The 17,381-nt window shown below is 44.9% G+C and overlaps 1 protein-coding gene across 5 annotated transcripts in view; it reads right to left on the reverse strand.

Moving 5' to 3' along the window:
• GBF1 (golgi brefeldin A resistant guanine nucleotide exchange factor 1) overlaps nucleotides 1-17,381 on the reverse strand; it is a 2,300,480-nt gene that overhangs the window by 1,259,182 nt on the left and 1,023,917 nt on the right. For all 5 annotated transcript variants that reach the window (XM_085603553.1, XM_085603551.1, XM_085603552.1 and 2 more), the window contains one exon: nucleotides 7,775-7,898. In XM_085603553.1, the coding sequence (XP_085459679.1) occupies nucleotides 7,775-7,898 (124 nt within the window). The remainder of the gene's footprint in view (nucleotides 1-7,774; nucleotides 7,899-17,381) is intronic.

Raw genomic sequence — 17,381 nt, forward strand, 5'->3', positions numbered from 1 at the left:
ACCCAAATCTATTTCAAAATCAAGTCTCCCAGCGACATCCAACACCTCAATGCCACTCTAACCGAGATCCAAACTTGGTTCAACGCTAACCACTTAAAACTCCATCCAGATAAAACAGAACTAATCCTATTCTCTCCAAAAAGCACCCATCGTCCAATCCAAGAGTGGCTCAAGAATCTGGTCGCCCTGAACTGCCCCATTGTCCTATCCGACTCAGTTAAGTCTCTAGGCATCACCCTTGACAAGAAGTTATCTTTGGAGGCCCACATCAAAAACTCTGCAAAAAGCGCTCTTTTCTCTCTAAAACACCTCAAGAAATTGAAACCTTTTCTTCCCAATGATGACCTCAAGACAGTAGTCCAATCCCTAGTTCTCTATAAAATCGACTACGGGAACGCCATCCTAACAGGGACTCCAAAAGCTCACCTAGCCCCTCTAAAGGCAGTGTTGAACATGTCCGCTCGACTTGTATCTGGAGTAAAAAGATTTGATCACATCACTCCAGCTCTCAACTCCCTAAACTGGCTTCCCATGGAAGGGAGGTGTATTTACAAACTGGCCTGCTTAACACAAAACCCTTCACTCTCCGGCCCCTAACTACCTGAACAACAAACTGGTAAGAGCAGGTCAATCCAGATCGCTGAGAAGCTCCAACTCACTCCTCCTTATTCCTCCGAAACGAAAAAAGAAAACCACACAATACCGATCGTTCTCTGGCAACGCTCCCAGGATGTGGAATGCTCTCCCTAGAGTCCTCAGATGCAACCCCTCCTTCTCCTGTTTCAAAAGGGACCTGAAAATCCAACACCTTAACAAATACTTTCCTGACCAACGTCAACTAACCTAGACTTGAATGTCAAGAGAGAGGAGAAAACTCTGATATTAAAGGATAGTTGGCGACCGGACTGTGTTAACCACCTTATCTTCCATGCTGTATTTTTTATCCCTGGTTTTCCTTCCTTACTGCCTGCCTACTATGTAATGCAATTTCCGTCTGTTTTTCTTTACAGTATGTATGTAAAGCGCTCTGATACCTACGGGTCAAGCCAGCGCTATATAAAACTTTTAAAATAAAAAACTAAATAAAGCTGTGTCTGTGGAACAGGGTCGAGGAACGGCCACCCTTTGGAAAAGTTTTGTGTTCCACCACTGCAGAGAGCGATGGGTGCGGGCGTGCACCAACACCAGATCTGTCAGCTGACCTTGAGCCTGGTTCCACTGACATGCCAAACATTCCTGTAAGGGATGCATTTAGAATCTTGGATAAGGGACGAGGAGAATGCAGGAGGCCATCATTCCGATTAACTGCAGGTACACTCATGCTGGTAGTGAGTGTTGAGGCTGACATTTTTATATTAGAGCCTGTATGGCGCTTATCCTGACTGGATTGGGATATGCTAGAACTTTTGAAGTGTCTATTATAGCCCCTAGGTGGTGTTGTATGCATTGACGGTTGGAGATGGGATTTGGCTAGGTTTACTGTGAATCCCAAGCTGTGAAGCAGCTGAATTATGTTATGTGTGTTGCACACAGCTGCTGTGTGATTTGGTTTTTATGAGCCAGCCGTCCAGATAAGGGAAAACACGAATATGCTGTCTCCTTAAGTGGGCTGCAACTACTGCGAAGAATTTGGTGAAGACTCTGGGTGCTGTAGTGACCCCGAATGGGAGGACTTTGAATTGGTAGTGTTGACCATCCACCACAAACCTGAGATAATTTACTGTGAGCGGGGTGAGTGGGAATATGGAAGTAGGCGTCCTTTAGATCCGGAGTGGATAGAAAGTCACACTGTTGAAGTAGTGGGGGCACCTGTTGGAGAGTGACCATGTGAAATTGGTCTGACTGAATGTAGAGGTTTAGCGGTCTGAGGTCCAGTATGGCCCTGAGGGAGCCGTCCATTTTGGGGATTAGGAAATACAGGGAGTAACCCCCTTGGCCTAGATGAGGCAAGGGGACTGGTTCTATTGCATGTTTTTGTAATAGAGAGAGAACCTCTTGTTTGAGAAGTGTTAGATGGAGGACATGGGACGCTGTCTGGGAGGAATTTTTTTTTGGGGGGGGGGGGGGGGGGGGGGGGGGGGGGAGTAGAAGTGAGTTCCTGGCAGTAACCATACTGGCTAATTTGTCTTACCCACTTGTCTGTTGTGATGGAATTCCAGACAGGTAGGAACTGTAAGAGACGTCCCCCGACAGGAGTGGGATGATCGGCAGGAAGTGCAGGGAAGTCACTGTTTAGTGGTACGGGGTCCGGCTATTGTTGCCACAACCTCTCCCTTTATTATTGTTGCCTCTGTAGCCTCCGCGAAAGTATGCTTTCGGGAATGTTTGAGTGGGACTTTTGTAGGAGGAGGAGGGATGTTCTGAACCCATGGTTTTGGAGCAGGCTCTGTAGAAGGAGCAGCGAAAAGAGCATCTAGGGCAAGGGAACTGTAAGGCCCCCATAGACTTAGCAGTTTCGGTATCCTTCTTCATCTTTTCTAGGGATGTGTCAACTGCAGGGTCGAAAAGATGTTCCTGATCAAAAGGTTGATATAAAATAGCAGTTTGAACCTCCTGCTTGAATCTGGAAACCTGAAGCCAAGCGTGTCTACGCAACAAGACGCTAGTGTTAACTGCGTGATATGCGTTATCGGCCACATCGAGCGCACATTTTCTTGAGGTGTTGGTAATGAGTTTGCCCTCCTGGGTAAGGGCGTGGGCTTTTTATTTGTACTGTTCAGTAAGGCGTTCCATGAGCTTTTCAAGCTCGTAGTAGTGAGCCCTGTCGTACCTGGCCAATAAAGCTTGGGCATTGGCGATCCGTCAATGGTTTGCACCCTGCGACGCGATACGTTTCTCGGATGCGTCAATTAATTTGGATTCCTTATTGGAAGTGGGTGGTGTCGTCTGTACTCTGTGAGTTTGCCCGCCTTAGTGCGTTAGTGAATCCAAGGGAATCTGACCTTTAATGTGAATTGGGTCATTGGAAGCGGCCTTGTTTTTTTCATCCACCATGGGATTGAAACCCTGGTTCTGACTGGGTCCTTAAAAACTTCTGGGGCATGTTTTAGCAAGCCTTTTAATATTGGCATGGTGCTTGTTGATTTTTGCGAGGGTGCGAAGGTTTCCAGCAAGAAATCTTCATCTGATGGGTCGGAATGCAAGGGGACCCCGTGGTATTGGGCAGCCCTGTTGATTAGTTGTGCGAACCCAGTGTTATTATTTGGTGGTGACGGCTTAGATGGATAGAGATCCGGATCATTATGTGGGTCGGGATCTGTATTGTAGCCATTCCAAGTGTCTACGTCATGTGGGATGTTATGTGAATCATCATCCTCATGTGGATACGTGTGTCATCCTCACTATCTGATGGTTGAGGTGAAAATATAGGTTGTGGGGAGTGTGGTGGAGAAATCAATAGATGTGGATTAACCAGAGAAGGAGAAGGAGGTGGGGACGAGTTAGTGCCCATGTCCTGTTGTTTGAGAGGTATAGCAGGTTCTTCTGCAGTGTCCAGTTTCCTCTTTTTTGGAGGCTTGGTGACTAGTTTGCCCGCGTTTGGATCAATAAACAGAGTTTTGGGATCTGTCAAATCAGGTGCAGGATGCGTGGGCAAAATGTCTTTGTTCGGTGTGGAAGATTTTGAATCCGAAGCTTTTTTGGATGGAGTTTGTGAGGCTTTCCGTGGGGTCTTAGACTATGTTTTTGCGGCTCTGACGATTTTTTTGGAGTCAGAAGCCTTTTTCGGCTCCGAAGATTTCTTCGGTTCCTAGTGTTTGTCCTTGCTATGCTTGAATAACAAGGCCTCTGGCGTCGAGGCGGTCTTCGGCATGGACAAGTGTTTGACTTGTTGCTTCCGTGCAGAGGAGGACTTTCCGGAGCCGGAATGGGGTTGGCTCGAGCCCGAACCGGCAGGCTTATGTTTAGGTTTCATAGCTGGGCCTGAGGGCCGGTCGTCAAACATGTTGCCGGTGTCGACCCGAACCGGAGGGCGAGGGTGTTACCACAGCCTTCGGTTTATTTTACGGGAGGGGGGTTTCGGTATTCACAGACCACTGAGCCGGGATGACTGTCTCCTCTTCGGCGTCATCGGCCTTGGAGATGGGTTCTTCATCACCTGATTGTTCTGGCCAGATATTAGGGTCTGCTTCAAAGATGTCAGGAATCTAACTGCTTCGGCAAGACATTTCGTGCAGTCGAGCCAGACAATCACGGATGGTTTTCTTCGACCTGAACGATGCACAGGCCTTGCAGTTTTTATCTTCGTGCTCCGGGGAGAGGCAGAGATTGCAGACATTGTGCAAGTCTGTGTGTGGGAACTTAGCTCCACACCAGGGGAATTTTTTTAAAGTAGTCCTTTCCATTGACTGCAGGCGTGGTTGGCGCGGAGAGGCCCAATGGCCCGCGTCGAAGGTCGAGGGGTTTGTTTTAAGATGCGCGTCGAAAGGGAAACGCGATTGAGACAATACCGTCGAGTGGAGAGTGAATGCGCATCGAAGGGGGATTCGAAACCGATATCGAGCCGGAGCGCAGCAATTCACATCCAAACCTAATGGCGGAAAAAAACAATCTAAGGATGGAGTTGCTGCCCATGCGCACTATTGTCCTATGGAGGAGTCACCTACCTCGTGACTACAAAGACTTCTTCCAAGACAAAAACAAAGTGCAAACATCAGAGTCCAACACCAGATGGCGATCTATGCAAAAGTATACAACCTGCAGCTCATATGCCTCGAACATATCGTTACAGAAGGTAAGTAACTTCCCCATCTGAAAGAGACAATTAGTTATAGATTCCTTACCTTAGAATAGATACCCCAGCAATACCAACCCCGGAGGTGGGTCTGCGAACTAAGTTCTCACCAGAAAGTCCTGAAGACCAGAATGGCCAAAGAAGCCGTCTCTCCGGACTTGGCTGTCCAGGCAGTAGTGTTTCATCAACATGTGCAGAGATTCCCACGTAGCTGCCTGAAAGATGTCATTGAGGGGGACTCCCCGTCCCAAAGCAGTGGTAGCTGCCGACGCTCTGGTGGAATGGGCACGCAGTCCCACTGGAGGTTCCTTCTTTGCCAAAGAGTAGCAAGCTTTAATGCACAAAACAACCCACCTAGAAATGGTCCGTTCCTGCACGGCCGACGTGTTTTGGTGCCCACGTAGCCAACAAAGAGCTGGTCATCCACCCGGAATTGCTTTGTGCAAGCAACATAAAATGAAAGCACACATTTTGGATCCAGACGGTGGAGCCTCTCTTCCTCTTTAGAAGGATGCGGAGGAGGATAGAAGGTAGGCAAAGTGATGGTCTGTCCAATGTGAAAAGAAGTAACTACTTTAGGACGGAAGGAAGGACGAGTTCGAAGGACAACCTTGTCCGGATGAACAGCCAGAAAAGGAGGTTTAGAAGAAAGAGCTTCCCTAGTCCCATCGGCCGACCGACGGGGAGAAGTTGAAGAGAGATGATGCTTCTTCGACTTCTTCTTGTGCTTCGACTTACCTGAGGAGTGCAAAGCCTTTGAAGAAGACTGGTGGTGGTGGGTCTGTCCCTTGACCTCCCACGTGACTGGGACCTCAAAGGGTGCGGAGCCAAATGCCGGGTCCCGAGAAGCTTTCGGGACCGCTCCCGCAAAGACTTCGGATACATGGTCCGGCAGTCGGAGCACGACTTGGGATTGTGGTCGCGCTGCAGGCAAAACAGGCACCCGCGGTGCGGATCTGTCACTGACATCAGCCGACTGCAGAAGCCGCAAGCCTTGAAACCGGGCATCCCTGACGTGCACCATGACTCGAAGACTCAAAAAAAAAGGTGTCGAAAAAAGTAGCCGAAAAAGTCAGTCAAAAAGTGACTGGAGATGCCGCCCTCTCTGGATCTGCGTTGGCTGGCGTGGAAAAAGAAAGAACTGATGTCAGCGCACGAGGGCAGTGACTAAGTAGCTACCATGACGTCATCCCAGCGACCACATCACCAATGACGAACGTGGAGCCGACCAACGCCACCTTTCGACGCGCAGGGGTACTGCTGATGAAAAATTCTCCGGATCCAGTCTGACGCCTGGGTGTAATTCTAAGGTAAGGAATCTATAACTAATTGTCCGTTTCAGATATTGGTCTTTGTAAAATCTTATTGGTGTTCGAGCTGCCAGGCCCTCACCATTATAACAAACATTGGCAAAAGCCAAAATTGCTTTTGGTCACATTGCCACAGTATTTCCTGGCACTGAACCAAACTACTTTGTATAGCGATACGCTCCTTGTGAAGCAGAATGCGGTCACTCACAGTATAGCCAACTGATATACAAAGAAAGAGAGACAGAATTTTAATAAACACGTAAGATCATGGTTAATGCCAGATCTTATTAGGAGCCCAATTACTAAAGTCTCAAAATTGCACCCATTGCGTTAAGTGCAGATATACGGCTTTTGTGAATTAACAAGAACTTACAGAAGTAGGCCAAGAAATAGAACTCCTAGAAAATATTTGTGAACTGCATTTTAGCATGAACAAATATGCATAGGTAGATTTGCTCATGCACAAATCTGAGTCCTTTCAAGTTCATTTTCCCTCCAACCACTTTTTTCCTAACCCTGGAAGAAGTTTTAAGTCTGCCATTGTTAGGAGTACATTTTCAACCTTTCTCAGTATGGGAAAAGATTGGGGAAGAGTCAGTGAAAACACTTAAAACATACAATTTAGTCGGTTTGCACAGACTCAAAAGGGCATTCCAACCCTGGAACTATTGCTTACTACTACCTTCCTCCCCAGTATGTAGATCTGCGGAAACGTGACAACATAAGGGAGTTGCTAGTACTCAAACCCTACTCTGGTATGACAACCTGGCATAATCAGAGAGGCTATATCAGAGCTCTTATATAATGAGATTGCTGCCATAATTTGTCACTGCATTACGTGGCACAAAAAGGACAAGTGGATTTTGTTAGAGTAAAATTAGATTTATGGAGCAACCTACCCCATGGGCAAGTAGATATTTTATTAAATTCCACACCCCTGGTCTATAGTTAAGTATCACTGCAAACAAGACAGTAAACCACACCGACTTTCCCTAGGAGTGTCCACTAATATTATAAGGCCTACCCATGTCAATATCTAACCCTGCACAGTCTCCTCTGCACCGGGCTACCTGTATGCAGTTACTGGGCTGCGCCCAACAGTAGTGTCACACGTGCATTAGACGAGTGTGCACACATGTTCATGTGTAACCAGCCAAGTGCCCCTTACCTTTGCTGTGTCACAGTGGCCTTATCTTACAAGGGACAAACAGGAGCTAAAAACACATGCTCCGTGGGTGAGTTACAAAACCTGAGGCTCACCAACAGTACACAGTCCAAAACCAGGTGATCTAAAAGCGAAACATCCGGGTGAATTTAAATGGGCAGAGCCCCTCTCATTACATTCCTATTTAGGTCTTCTATACTAGGGTATCAATTTCCTAATAATTGAAGTCCCAGTACTCTTTTGAAGCGTCACAATTTTGTTTACAAAGCAGCTCAGCGAAGCAGTACCTGAAAGCATTTTAATTTTACTTTTATCTTAGCTTCCCCTTTATTGTGCATTCATGTTGGCTGTGCACTAAGTTGGTAAAACATGGCATATTAGTGGCAAATCCTGGCAAACTGTAAAATCAGCTAAGTAAGTGAATTGGAGAAAACATACTTAGTGTAAAACAAAGATAAAACACGACTTTAGTGATGGAGAAGTAAAGAACAGTGCATTTAACACATTTTACCCCAACAGGGGCAAAAAGGACTAAAGCAGCACTCATATAATAGAATAAAAACAGACCTGCCATTTTTCAGTGAAAACTTCCAGTAACCTGTGAATCACAGGTGCCTCCCCTGGTAAACGGAAAGCTTCAAGGTAAAGGCGCAAAGCTTCATCAATTCTCAGTCCTTTGAAACTAAATGTCCTATAATGCATAAGAGGGAACACTGAAACCTTTTGAACACAGACATCGCAACAGCATTTATAGTGCACACATTTTTTTAATCAACATTAAAAAGAAAATATTACAGTAAACCAAATGACCTTTATGACCTGACAAGGCAGCAGTATTAAGGATATGGATCACTGCCTGGTCATGGAAAACGTGATATGTTTCAGCAGAAGATACAAAATAAAAGTATGAAAAATATAGAGTAATTTGTATTAACACTTCGTGATCATACTAAATGCATAACTATGCAATAAGATATCAAAACCAATAAACACTGTAGCACACCACACCAGACTGTTGATCTGGTACCATCAAGTATATTCAATTCACGTCGAGTTGATGATGATTTTTATTCCAAATTCATAAAAAAACAGTAATTTCCAATTCACAGCCAGCCGACACGCGTTTCGCCCAACGGGCTTCCTCAAGGGTGTAAAAATCATATGAAACAATCAACACTTAGTACTTCATATATCATTGTTGTCAATATAAAATCATTGATTAATTCACAATTATTTCTGTATATATGCATATAAAGTAACTTTTTACAGAAGATCGTGAGAGAAAACAACTATGTCTGGAATCGAAATCCCAGAATCAAACAACAATGTACAATATACAAAAAGCACAAGAAAGAAATAAGTGAGATATCATTAATTCATTGTACAAATATTAGACCTTCATTTGGAGAGAATTAGATACACCCATTATGTGAACCCAAAATGTGTGAACTATTGACATATTTATTGATCACCCGTGAACAGTGAATACCAATTCAATTATCCGCTGTGTGTAACACCAATTTCATTAGTCCTATCATGAGAATGTATATTAGGATTGAAAACTGTATACGTGAGATAAGATATATCTCACCTCCAACACGAGACAGTTATACATCTATTGGTTCTCAAAAGGTTCCAAATCCTGGTCAATTACTCGTGGTAATTCTGTAAGAAGATCCAAAAAATATTTGGATAAGAATTGCTCAAACAACCCTCCATAGAGGAATGTTAAAAAGCCAGTGCAAGTCTAGAAAATTCAAAAGCGTCCAGTACCTTCTCAGTTCTGGAAATTAAGTTCCATCTGTTATCCAGTTAGTAATGTGCATATAAAAACGAAGGAAATTGTTTATTTTAATTGAAGTATGCACATCTATTAAGGGACCATGATACGTCCAATCTGTAGAGAGAAATAAAAATATCTCCATTTCTCTAGACCATTGTATGACTACCTCAAGATTGTCAAAAGAAAATAAGGCATAACGTTGCAATTGCAAATTAGTTTCATCGTTCTTTATATATATAGAACAGTTGAAGCGACGCTGACCTGACCATTATGTTTAAAAACGCATGGACCATAAGCAAAAACAGATCAAATTTTATATTTAAACTCTTTACGTGGCCGCCTAGGAATTGACAACTGAATGTCAATACATCGTATAGTGCAATATCACTGAATGTTGGTATCATCTTATTAAGAAAAGGAAAGCGAAATTATTCTAGCTATTTTATTTCGTGAGAGAATTTCCAAGGATACGGCATCTAGTGCTTGCCCGAGTTGTCCCGAAGAGACATTGCGTAAATAAATACAGCGTAGTATATCTTAAAGTTTTGATTAATAAACACAGTCAATCCGTATGAAATACTAAAGCGTAATAATATTCCATGTGCTGGGTGTGAAAATCACACTCAATCCGATATTTGGATGATAGTTATCTTACCCGTAGTGCAAAGTAACGCCCGTGTATCGTCCGAGTTTCCAAAAGTTAGCGTTTTCACCTCGTGCCATATGCACGGTTAAATGCGACCACAGAGTTCATAACAACACAAAGGGGACTTCGGAAGTGGTTTAAAGACAATATTCGCGTTTGGCGGCCATCTTAACAGATGAAATAGCATCAGTCCCATTGCCTGTAGAATACAGTGCATATTGTAAAGACGAACCAATACTACTGATACATGTAAGATAAAGCAAACCTAAATACAGGGCTCAGGTCCAGCAATATCTAAAATATACGAAAAACGTGAAAGATGGAACCAAATCCCATTGTCTAAAAGTATGCAACTGTGTTGTTGCTAGATGGTCAAAACTTGCATCAAAAATAATTCCCGCTGGAGACAAAACATTTCTGTAGAACAAAGAAAGGCACTGACAGGTCTCAAAAATGAAGACTCCCTTGTCATCCGTGAGGCTGACAAGGGAGGCAATGTAATAATTATGGATAAAGTGGATTACATGGCTGAGATAGATAGACAACTAGCTGACACATCTACCTATATTCACCTAGTTCAATCCCCATTAGACATAAAGTCAACAATATACAATAAATTGAAATTCTGGAGGGACAAATGTCTAATTTCAGATTTGAAATTTAAATATCTATACAATGATACCCCGACCATTCCTTGTATATATTGTTTACCAAAAATACATAAAGAGGGTAAATTCCCTCCTGGGAGACAGATTATTTCGGGTATCGGGTCTCCCACTGAAAGGATCTCTGAATACATTGACACCTTTTTACAACCATTGGTGATCAATCTACCTTCTTTTATCAAAGACACCACGGAGGTGCTAAATATCATCTCAGATGTTGAATGGACGGAGGGTCACTACTTGGTAACCCTTGATGTTTGTTCCCTTTATACAAGCATTCCAGGGGATCTGGGACTCATATCTGCACAACATTTTTTAGAGACTCGACCAATTCAACTATATGAACACATTACTATGCTTTTAGAACTGATTGAGATGGTTCTAAACAACAATATCTTTGTACATAATGGCAATTGGTACCGTCAAACTAGAGGTGTGGCAATGGGGGCGAAATTTTCGCCTTCATATGCCAACCTCTACATGGGCCTTTTTGAACTTATGCACCTTTGGAGAAAGGGCCCTTGTGCCCTTATGGAAAATGTACTCTATCTAGGACGTTATATTGATGACATCCTAGTGTTTTGGGCTGGAACAAGAGAAGCACTGGAAAAGTTATTTTGTTATATCAATGATAACTCATTTAATTTAACTTTTATAAAAGAACAGAGTACCTCTTGGATTAATTTCTTAGACATTACAATTGTGGTGGACAAGAACAAATTACAGTCGGTACCTTTCAGAAAAAAGATGGCATGTAATGCAACATTGCATGCAACAAGTGCACATCCTCCCTCACAAATTAAACCTATCCTAATGAGGGAAATGATAAGAATCAAAAGAAACTGTAGTGACACAAAGAAACTGTCAGAAGAATTAAATGCTGTAGAAAAGAGATTTTTGAGTAGGGGTTACTGCAACACCGACATCAAAAGGGTACGCAACAAAATCAACAAAGTTGATAGAAAAGATCTTTTAAAAGGAAATTCTAATAAAATAAATAAATCATTAAACAGTAGAAGGATTAGATTCATTACACCGTACTCAACAGTGAGTACGGATCTTTTCAAAATACTAAATAAACACTGGCAACTGCTTATGGATGATAAAGACATATTAGAAGTAATTGGACGTAAACCCAATATTACTTTTGAAAGAGGAAGAACTTTAAGAAACACTATGCCCTAGCTTATAAACACGAATGATACCTGGTTATCTACTAAACCGAAAGGTTTTTATAAATGTGGCTCCTGTAGTATTTGCTGCTTTGCAATCAACAAAACTAAGACATTCAAATACAACACAGTGACAACTTATACAGTAAATGAATTTATAAACTGCAACTCAAAGTATGTGGTTTACTGTATCAAATGTATTTGTAATAAGATCTATATAGGCAGTACTATAAGAACACTAAAGGAAAGAATACAGGAACATATCAGGGCGATACGCAATAATAACATCCAATATCCTCTGGCTTCACATTTCAACACACTGCACAATCAGACAAATGATGAAGCTAGGCTTCCATGGCTTGGAATTAGTACCTGCCAACAAAAGAGGGGGCAAAAGAACCAACAGATTGCGTCAAATGGATTATCACTCTGAGGGCGGTTGAACAAGGAATTAATATTGTTAAGGTAATGTTTGAATTCCTATGATGTTTACTTTTGATTGTTCTGATACAACAGATTCACATATCCTATCAATGGGTCTTTCATGCTGTGATAATTTATCTTTACTAACTCTGCTCTCTGCATGTTATAACATCACTCAGAATACACACATTTATGAGACATAGCCAATCATATGGACAGCTATTTTGGCGAAATTAACCAATACATGGACGTGTGAATTCCATCTGGTACACAATTCGTATATGATACAGTATAAATAACTGTCTTTGTACCATTAGGTAATTGGAACATGTTTCTGTATATACTATTGTACGGCCATGAAATTGGCGCCTGTTAGTCAAACAGGAAAATACGATTAGACTACGTACTAATTTCTCTTTTCTGCTCTACGAATCCTTTGAGCACGTAATACCCACACACGCAACATTGGCATTTCAACCAATGATCTTTTCAGCCCAGGGTACGATTATATATGTCGGAAATACAGATTAAATTTTAATTATTGCACTGCACGATACGGTAGTGCAATTTGAAACATTACCATCTAGCAACAACACAGTTGCATACTTTTAGACAATGGGATTTGGTTCCATCTTTTACGTTTTTTGTATATTTTAGATATTACTGGACCTGAGCCCTGTATTTAGGTTTGCTTTATCTTACATGTATGAGTAGTATTAGTTCGTCTTTACAATATGCACTGTAGTCTACAGGCAATGGGACTGATGCTATTTCATCTGTTAAGATGGCCGCCAAACGCGAATATTGTCTTTAAACCACTTCCGAAGTCCCCTTTCTGTTGTTATGAACTCTGTGGTCGCATTTAACCGTGCATATGGCGCGAGGTGAAAACGCTAACTTTTGGAAACCCGGACGATACACGGGCGATATTTGCACTACGGGTAAGATAACTATCACCCAAATATCGGATTGAGTGTGATTTTCACACCCAGCACATGGAATATTATTACGCTTTAGTATTTCATACGAATTGACTGTGTTTATTAATCAAAACTTTAAGATATACTACGCTGTATTTATTTACGCAATGTCCCTTCGGGACAACTCGGGCAAGCACTAGATGCCGTATCCTTGGAAATTCTCTAACGAAATAAAATAGCTAGAATAATTTTGCTTTCCTGTTCTTAATAAGATGATACCAACATTCAGTGATATTGCACTATACGATGTATTGACATTCAGTTGTCAATTCCTAGGCGGCCATGTAAAGAGTTTAAATATACAATTTTATCTGTTTTTGCTTATGGTCCATGCGTTTTTAAACATAATGGTCAGGTCAGCGTCGCTTCAACTGTTCTATATATATAAAGAACGATGAAACTAATTTGCAATTGCAACATTATGCCTTATTTTCTTTTGACAATCTTGAGGTAGTCATACAATGGTCTAGAGAAATGGAGATATTTTTATTTCTCTCTACAGATTGGACGTATCATGGTCCCTTAATTGATGTGCATACTTCAATTAAAATAAACAATTTCCTTCGTTTTTATATGCACATTACTGACTGGATAACAGATGGAACTTAATTTCCAGAACTGAGAAGGTACCGTACGCTTTTGAATTTTCTAGACTTGCACTGGCTTTTTAACATTCCTCTATGGAGGGTTGTATGAGCAATTCTTATCCAAATATTTTTTGGATCTTCTTACAGAATTACCACGAGTAATTGACCAGGATTTGGAACCTTTTGAGAACCAATAGATGTATAACTGTCTCATGTTGGAGGTGAGATATATCTTAACTCATGTATACAGTTTTCAATCCTAATGTACATTCTCATGATAGGACTATGCCTTTTATTTATGTTTTGGGTTTCGAAACATAAATAAAAGGTATTGTCATTTACAATTACAATAGGTTAAACTCTTGCAAAAGCGAGACCTATTGCATTGCAAATGCTGATTTGTAAATACACCCCATTCACAATAAATAACTATAACTTTGGACTAACCGCTTGGGTTTCCGACCTGCATGCGGCCCGGCCTAAAGCGCTTCAACGACTCGTCAGAGGTAGGTAGCACTATATAAAAGTAATACAATCCATACAATAAAACAGAAGGTATCTATGCAGAAATAGTATGTTTTCTCCTTAAAAAGTGGGAGTCTGATTCTGAATGGGTGCTTGCACCGAGAGTAAGATAGATGTTAAAAGAGAGATGTGTGCGCAGAAATAAAGGTACGTAACTGCAAGGGGTGGGGGCTCTTCAATATGGCTTATGACTTCACTTAGCAGTACTAAAGCTGGATGTGGATGGATCCTTCTTTTATTCTACACATGTTCAAATTATTCCTTGACATGATTTTTTAATGTTTTTTCTTCACCATAACGTACCAGGAACCATACATCAACAGCAAGTTTAAATGTTCACTTTCTGTTCACAGCACTAGTGTGCAGCATTTCTTTTCATATTGATAAATGAGTCAATAGGTAAAGTTTTTTCTTTGCTTTCTCCCAGAATAGCCAAACATATCTTATTGCATATATACGGAAACACAGTGGATGCTAAATTGACCTGCACATAATCCTCAGTTTTTAAAACATAAGTCCACATAAATAGTATGAGAAATATATAGGGTGCTAAACAATGTTAGATACTTATCCACCAAAAGTGCCTCCTGACAAAGGGTCCACGACCCCACCCCGCCCTGTTTGTTGCAATACCACATGGCGGTGGTGTTGTCCGTGAACACCTGCACGAAACTTCCCCGGGCAGAGGGAAGGAAGGCTTTCGGTGCAAGTCGGATTGCCCTCAGCTCCAAAAGACTGATATGGAGCCGAGTCTCCGCCGGAGACCAGAGTCCTCTGATCTCCGCCTCTCCTATATGGCAGCCCCATCCCAGGAGGGACGCATCCGTCACTACGACATGCTCCGGTTGGGGTAGGGAGAGGGATCTGCCGCTGACCCAATCGCGATTCGTGAGCCACCACTGCAGCTGGTTCGCAGTGCCCTCCGAGATCAGGACATGGTCGGACAGGTTGCCTCGATGCTGGGCCCACTGAAACTTCAGGTCCCACTGCAGAGCCCGCATCCGCCACCTGGCGTGAGGTACCAACAGGATGCAGGAGGCCATCAGCCCCAGAAGCCGCAGCATCAACCTGACCGAAACCCAGGACAGAGGCCGGAAGATGGAAATCAGGGCCTGAATGTCCCGGACCCGCTGTTCCGGCGGATAGACCCGGAACTGCGCCGAATCGAGAACCGCTCCAATGAAAAGGAGCTTCTGGGAGGGACTCAGTTGCGACTTCGGCACATTGATGGAGAACCCCCAGCGAGTGCAGGAGGTCGGCCGTAGTCTGGAGGTGGGAGACGAATTGCTGGGGCAAGCCCGCCTGCAACAGCCAGTCGTTGAGATAGGGGAAGACTGGAACCCCTGATCTGCGCAGATGAGCTGCGACCACCGCCATTACTTTCGTGAACACCCGAGGGGCACTGGTGAGGCCGAAGGGGAGCACGGTGAACTGAAAGTGCTCCTGACCCACCGTGAACCGCAGGTAACGCCGGTGGGCCGGCAGGACGGGGATGTGGAAATAAGTGTCCTGCAAGTCCACGCTACCATCCAGTCTCCAGGGTCTAGGGCAGCCAGAACCTGAGCTAAAGTGAGCATCTTGAACAGGTCCTTCCGGAGGAAGGCGTTGACGCTCCTGAGGTCCAAGATCGGGCGTAGGCCCCCTTTGCCCTTCTTGGGAACCAGAAAGTAGTGGGAATAACAACCACGACCTACTTCTGGACCAGGAACGCGCTCGACGGCCTCTTTGGCCAAGAGGGCCGAAACTTCCTCTCGTAGAAGATGCAAATGATCCCCCGACATACGGTGGTTCAGCGGTGGCATGGCTAGAGGGGTCGTCTCGAAGGGGAGGGAGTAGCCCCTTCGGACGATTTGCAGCACCCACCTGTCAGACGTGATGGAGCGCCAGTGGAGCAGGTGATGGCGAACTCTGCCGCCCACTGATGTTGAATGGGCCTGAAAGCTCGGACTAGTAGGGCTTTGAGGCGGATGCTGACGGGGTGCATGTGGACTGACCGGCACGTTGACTTCCAGTACCGCCTTGGCGGAATCCACGTCTGCGACCGCGTGCAGGTTGGTTCGGCAGCCGGTGGCTGGGCGGACGTGAGGAGGCGCCCCTTCCTTGGCCACGAAAGGGACGAAAGGCGGAAGGACTTGGCCGTGGCCCGGGAGTCCTTGAACCGAGCCAGCGCACTGTCCGCCTTCTCACCAAAAAGGCGAGTGCCATCAAAGGGCATGTCCATGAGGGAACTCTGGACATCCCCCGAAAATGACGTGGACCTCAGCCAGGCATGACGCCGAAGCGCCACCGTGGTGGAAATCACCCGACCCAGCGAATCCGTGATGTCAAGTCCACACCGTATGGCATGCCGTGCTGCATCTCGACCGTCAGCAAGTGCTTGAGTGAATCGTGTCCGGGCCTCCACCGGGCACAAGGGCAGCACGTCCTGCACCGTATCCCACAGAGAGTGGGAATAACGGTCCAAAAGGCAAGCAGTATTTAAAGACCGCAGCCCCAAACTCAGGGACGAGAACAGTTTCTTGCCAAACTGTTCCAACCTCTTGGATTACCGATCCGGAGGAGCGGACGGGAAGGAGGATTGGGAGGTTGAGGCTTGGATAACCAGACTCTCGGGGGTGGGGTGTTGGGAGAGGAAACTGGGGTCGCCCGGAGCAGGGCGGTGGCGCCGGGCAACGTTCCGGTCCACAGGAGGGACTGTGGAGGACTTGGACCAAGTGCCCTGCAGAACGTCAATGAGGGCCTCATTAAACTGCAGCAGAGGCTCAGTGGAGCTTGCTGTCGGTTGAAGGACCTCAATGAGGACGTTAGTCCTCACGGCCACAGCAGGCAACTCGAGCCCTAGGGCTTTGGCCACCTTGCGCAGCACCACTGAGAAGGCTGCACCCTCCTCCGAGGCCACAGTCGGAGCAGAGATGAAATCAGCGTCCGGAGAGGTATCCAGACCGCTGGCATCCCCCAATTCCTCTGCCCAGTCCTGAGAAAGTTGGGCCTGAGCAGCCATAGGGTCTTCAGACCCCTCCCAGTCGCCCTCGTCAACCGATTCCCGATAAACAGGAGGAATGATCGGAGCCGGGCAGTAGATGAAGCGTTCACCAATCGGCGCCGGGAACGACGTCGTCATGGGACGGCGTCGGAGGTGGAACCGTTGTCGGCGCCGGCGGAGGAGGCGTCGCGAGGTCGACCGGCGCCGACCGAGATCCAGGCCTGGATCCCTTGGGGACCTGCGGCGTCGGGGCTGGAGCCGTCGACGGCGCCGGGGCCGGAGCCGCCGGCACGCGAGGTCGCCCAGTCGAACCTGTGGGGCCCGAAGGAGCGCCTACAGGCGTCGACGGCGGAGCCAGGCCCCTAATGGCCGAGAGGAAGGCCCTGACTTCCGCCGGAGTCGCGTCAGTC

The sequence above is a fragment of the Triturus cristatus genome, chromosome 1_2 (assembly GCF_964204655.1).
Source record: "Triturus cristatus chromosome 1_2, aTriCri1.1, whole genome shotgun sequence".
NCBI lineage: Eukaryota > Metazoa > Chordata > Amphibia > Caudata > Salamandridae > Triturus > Triturus cristatus.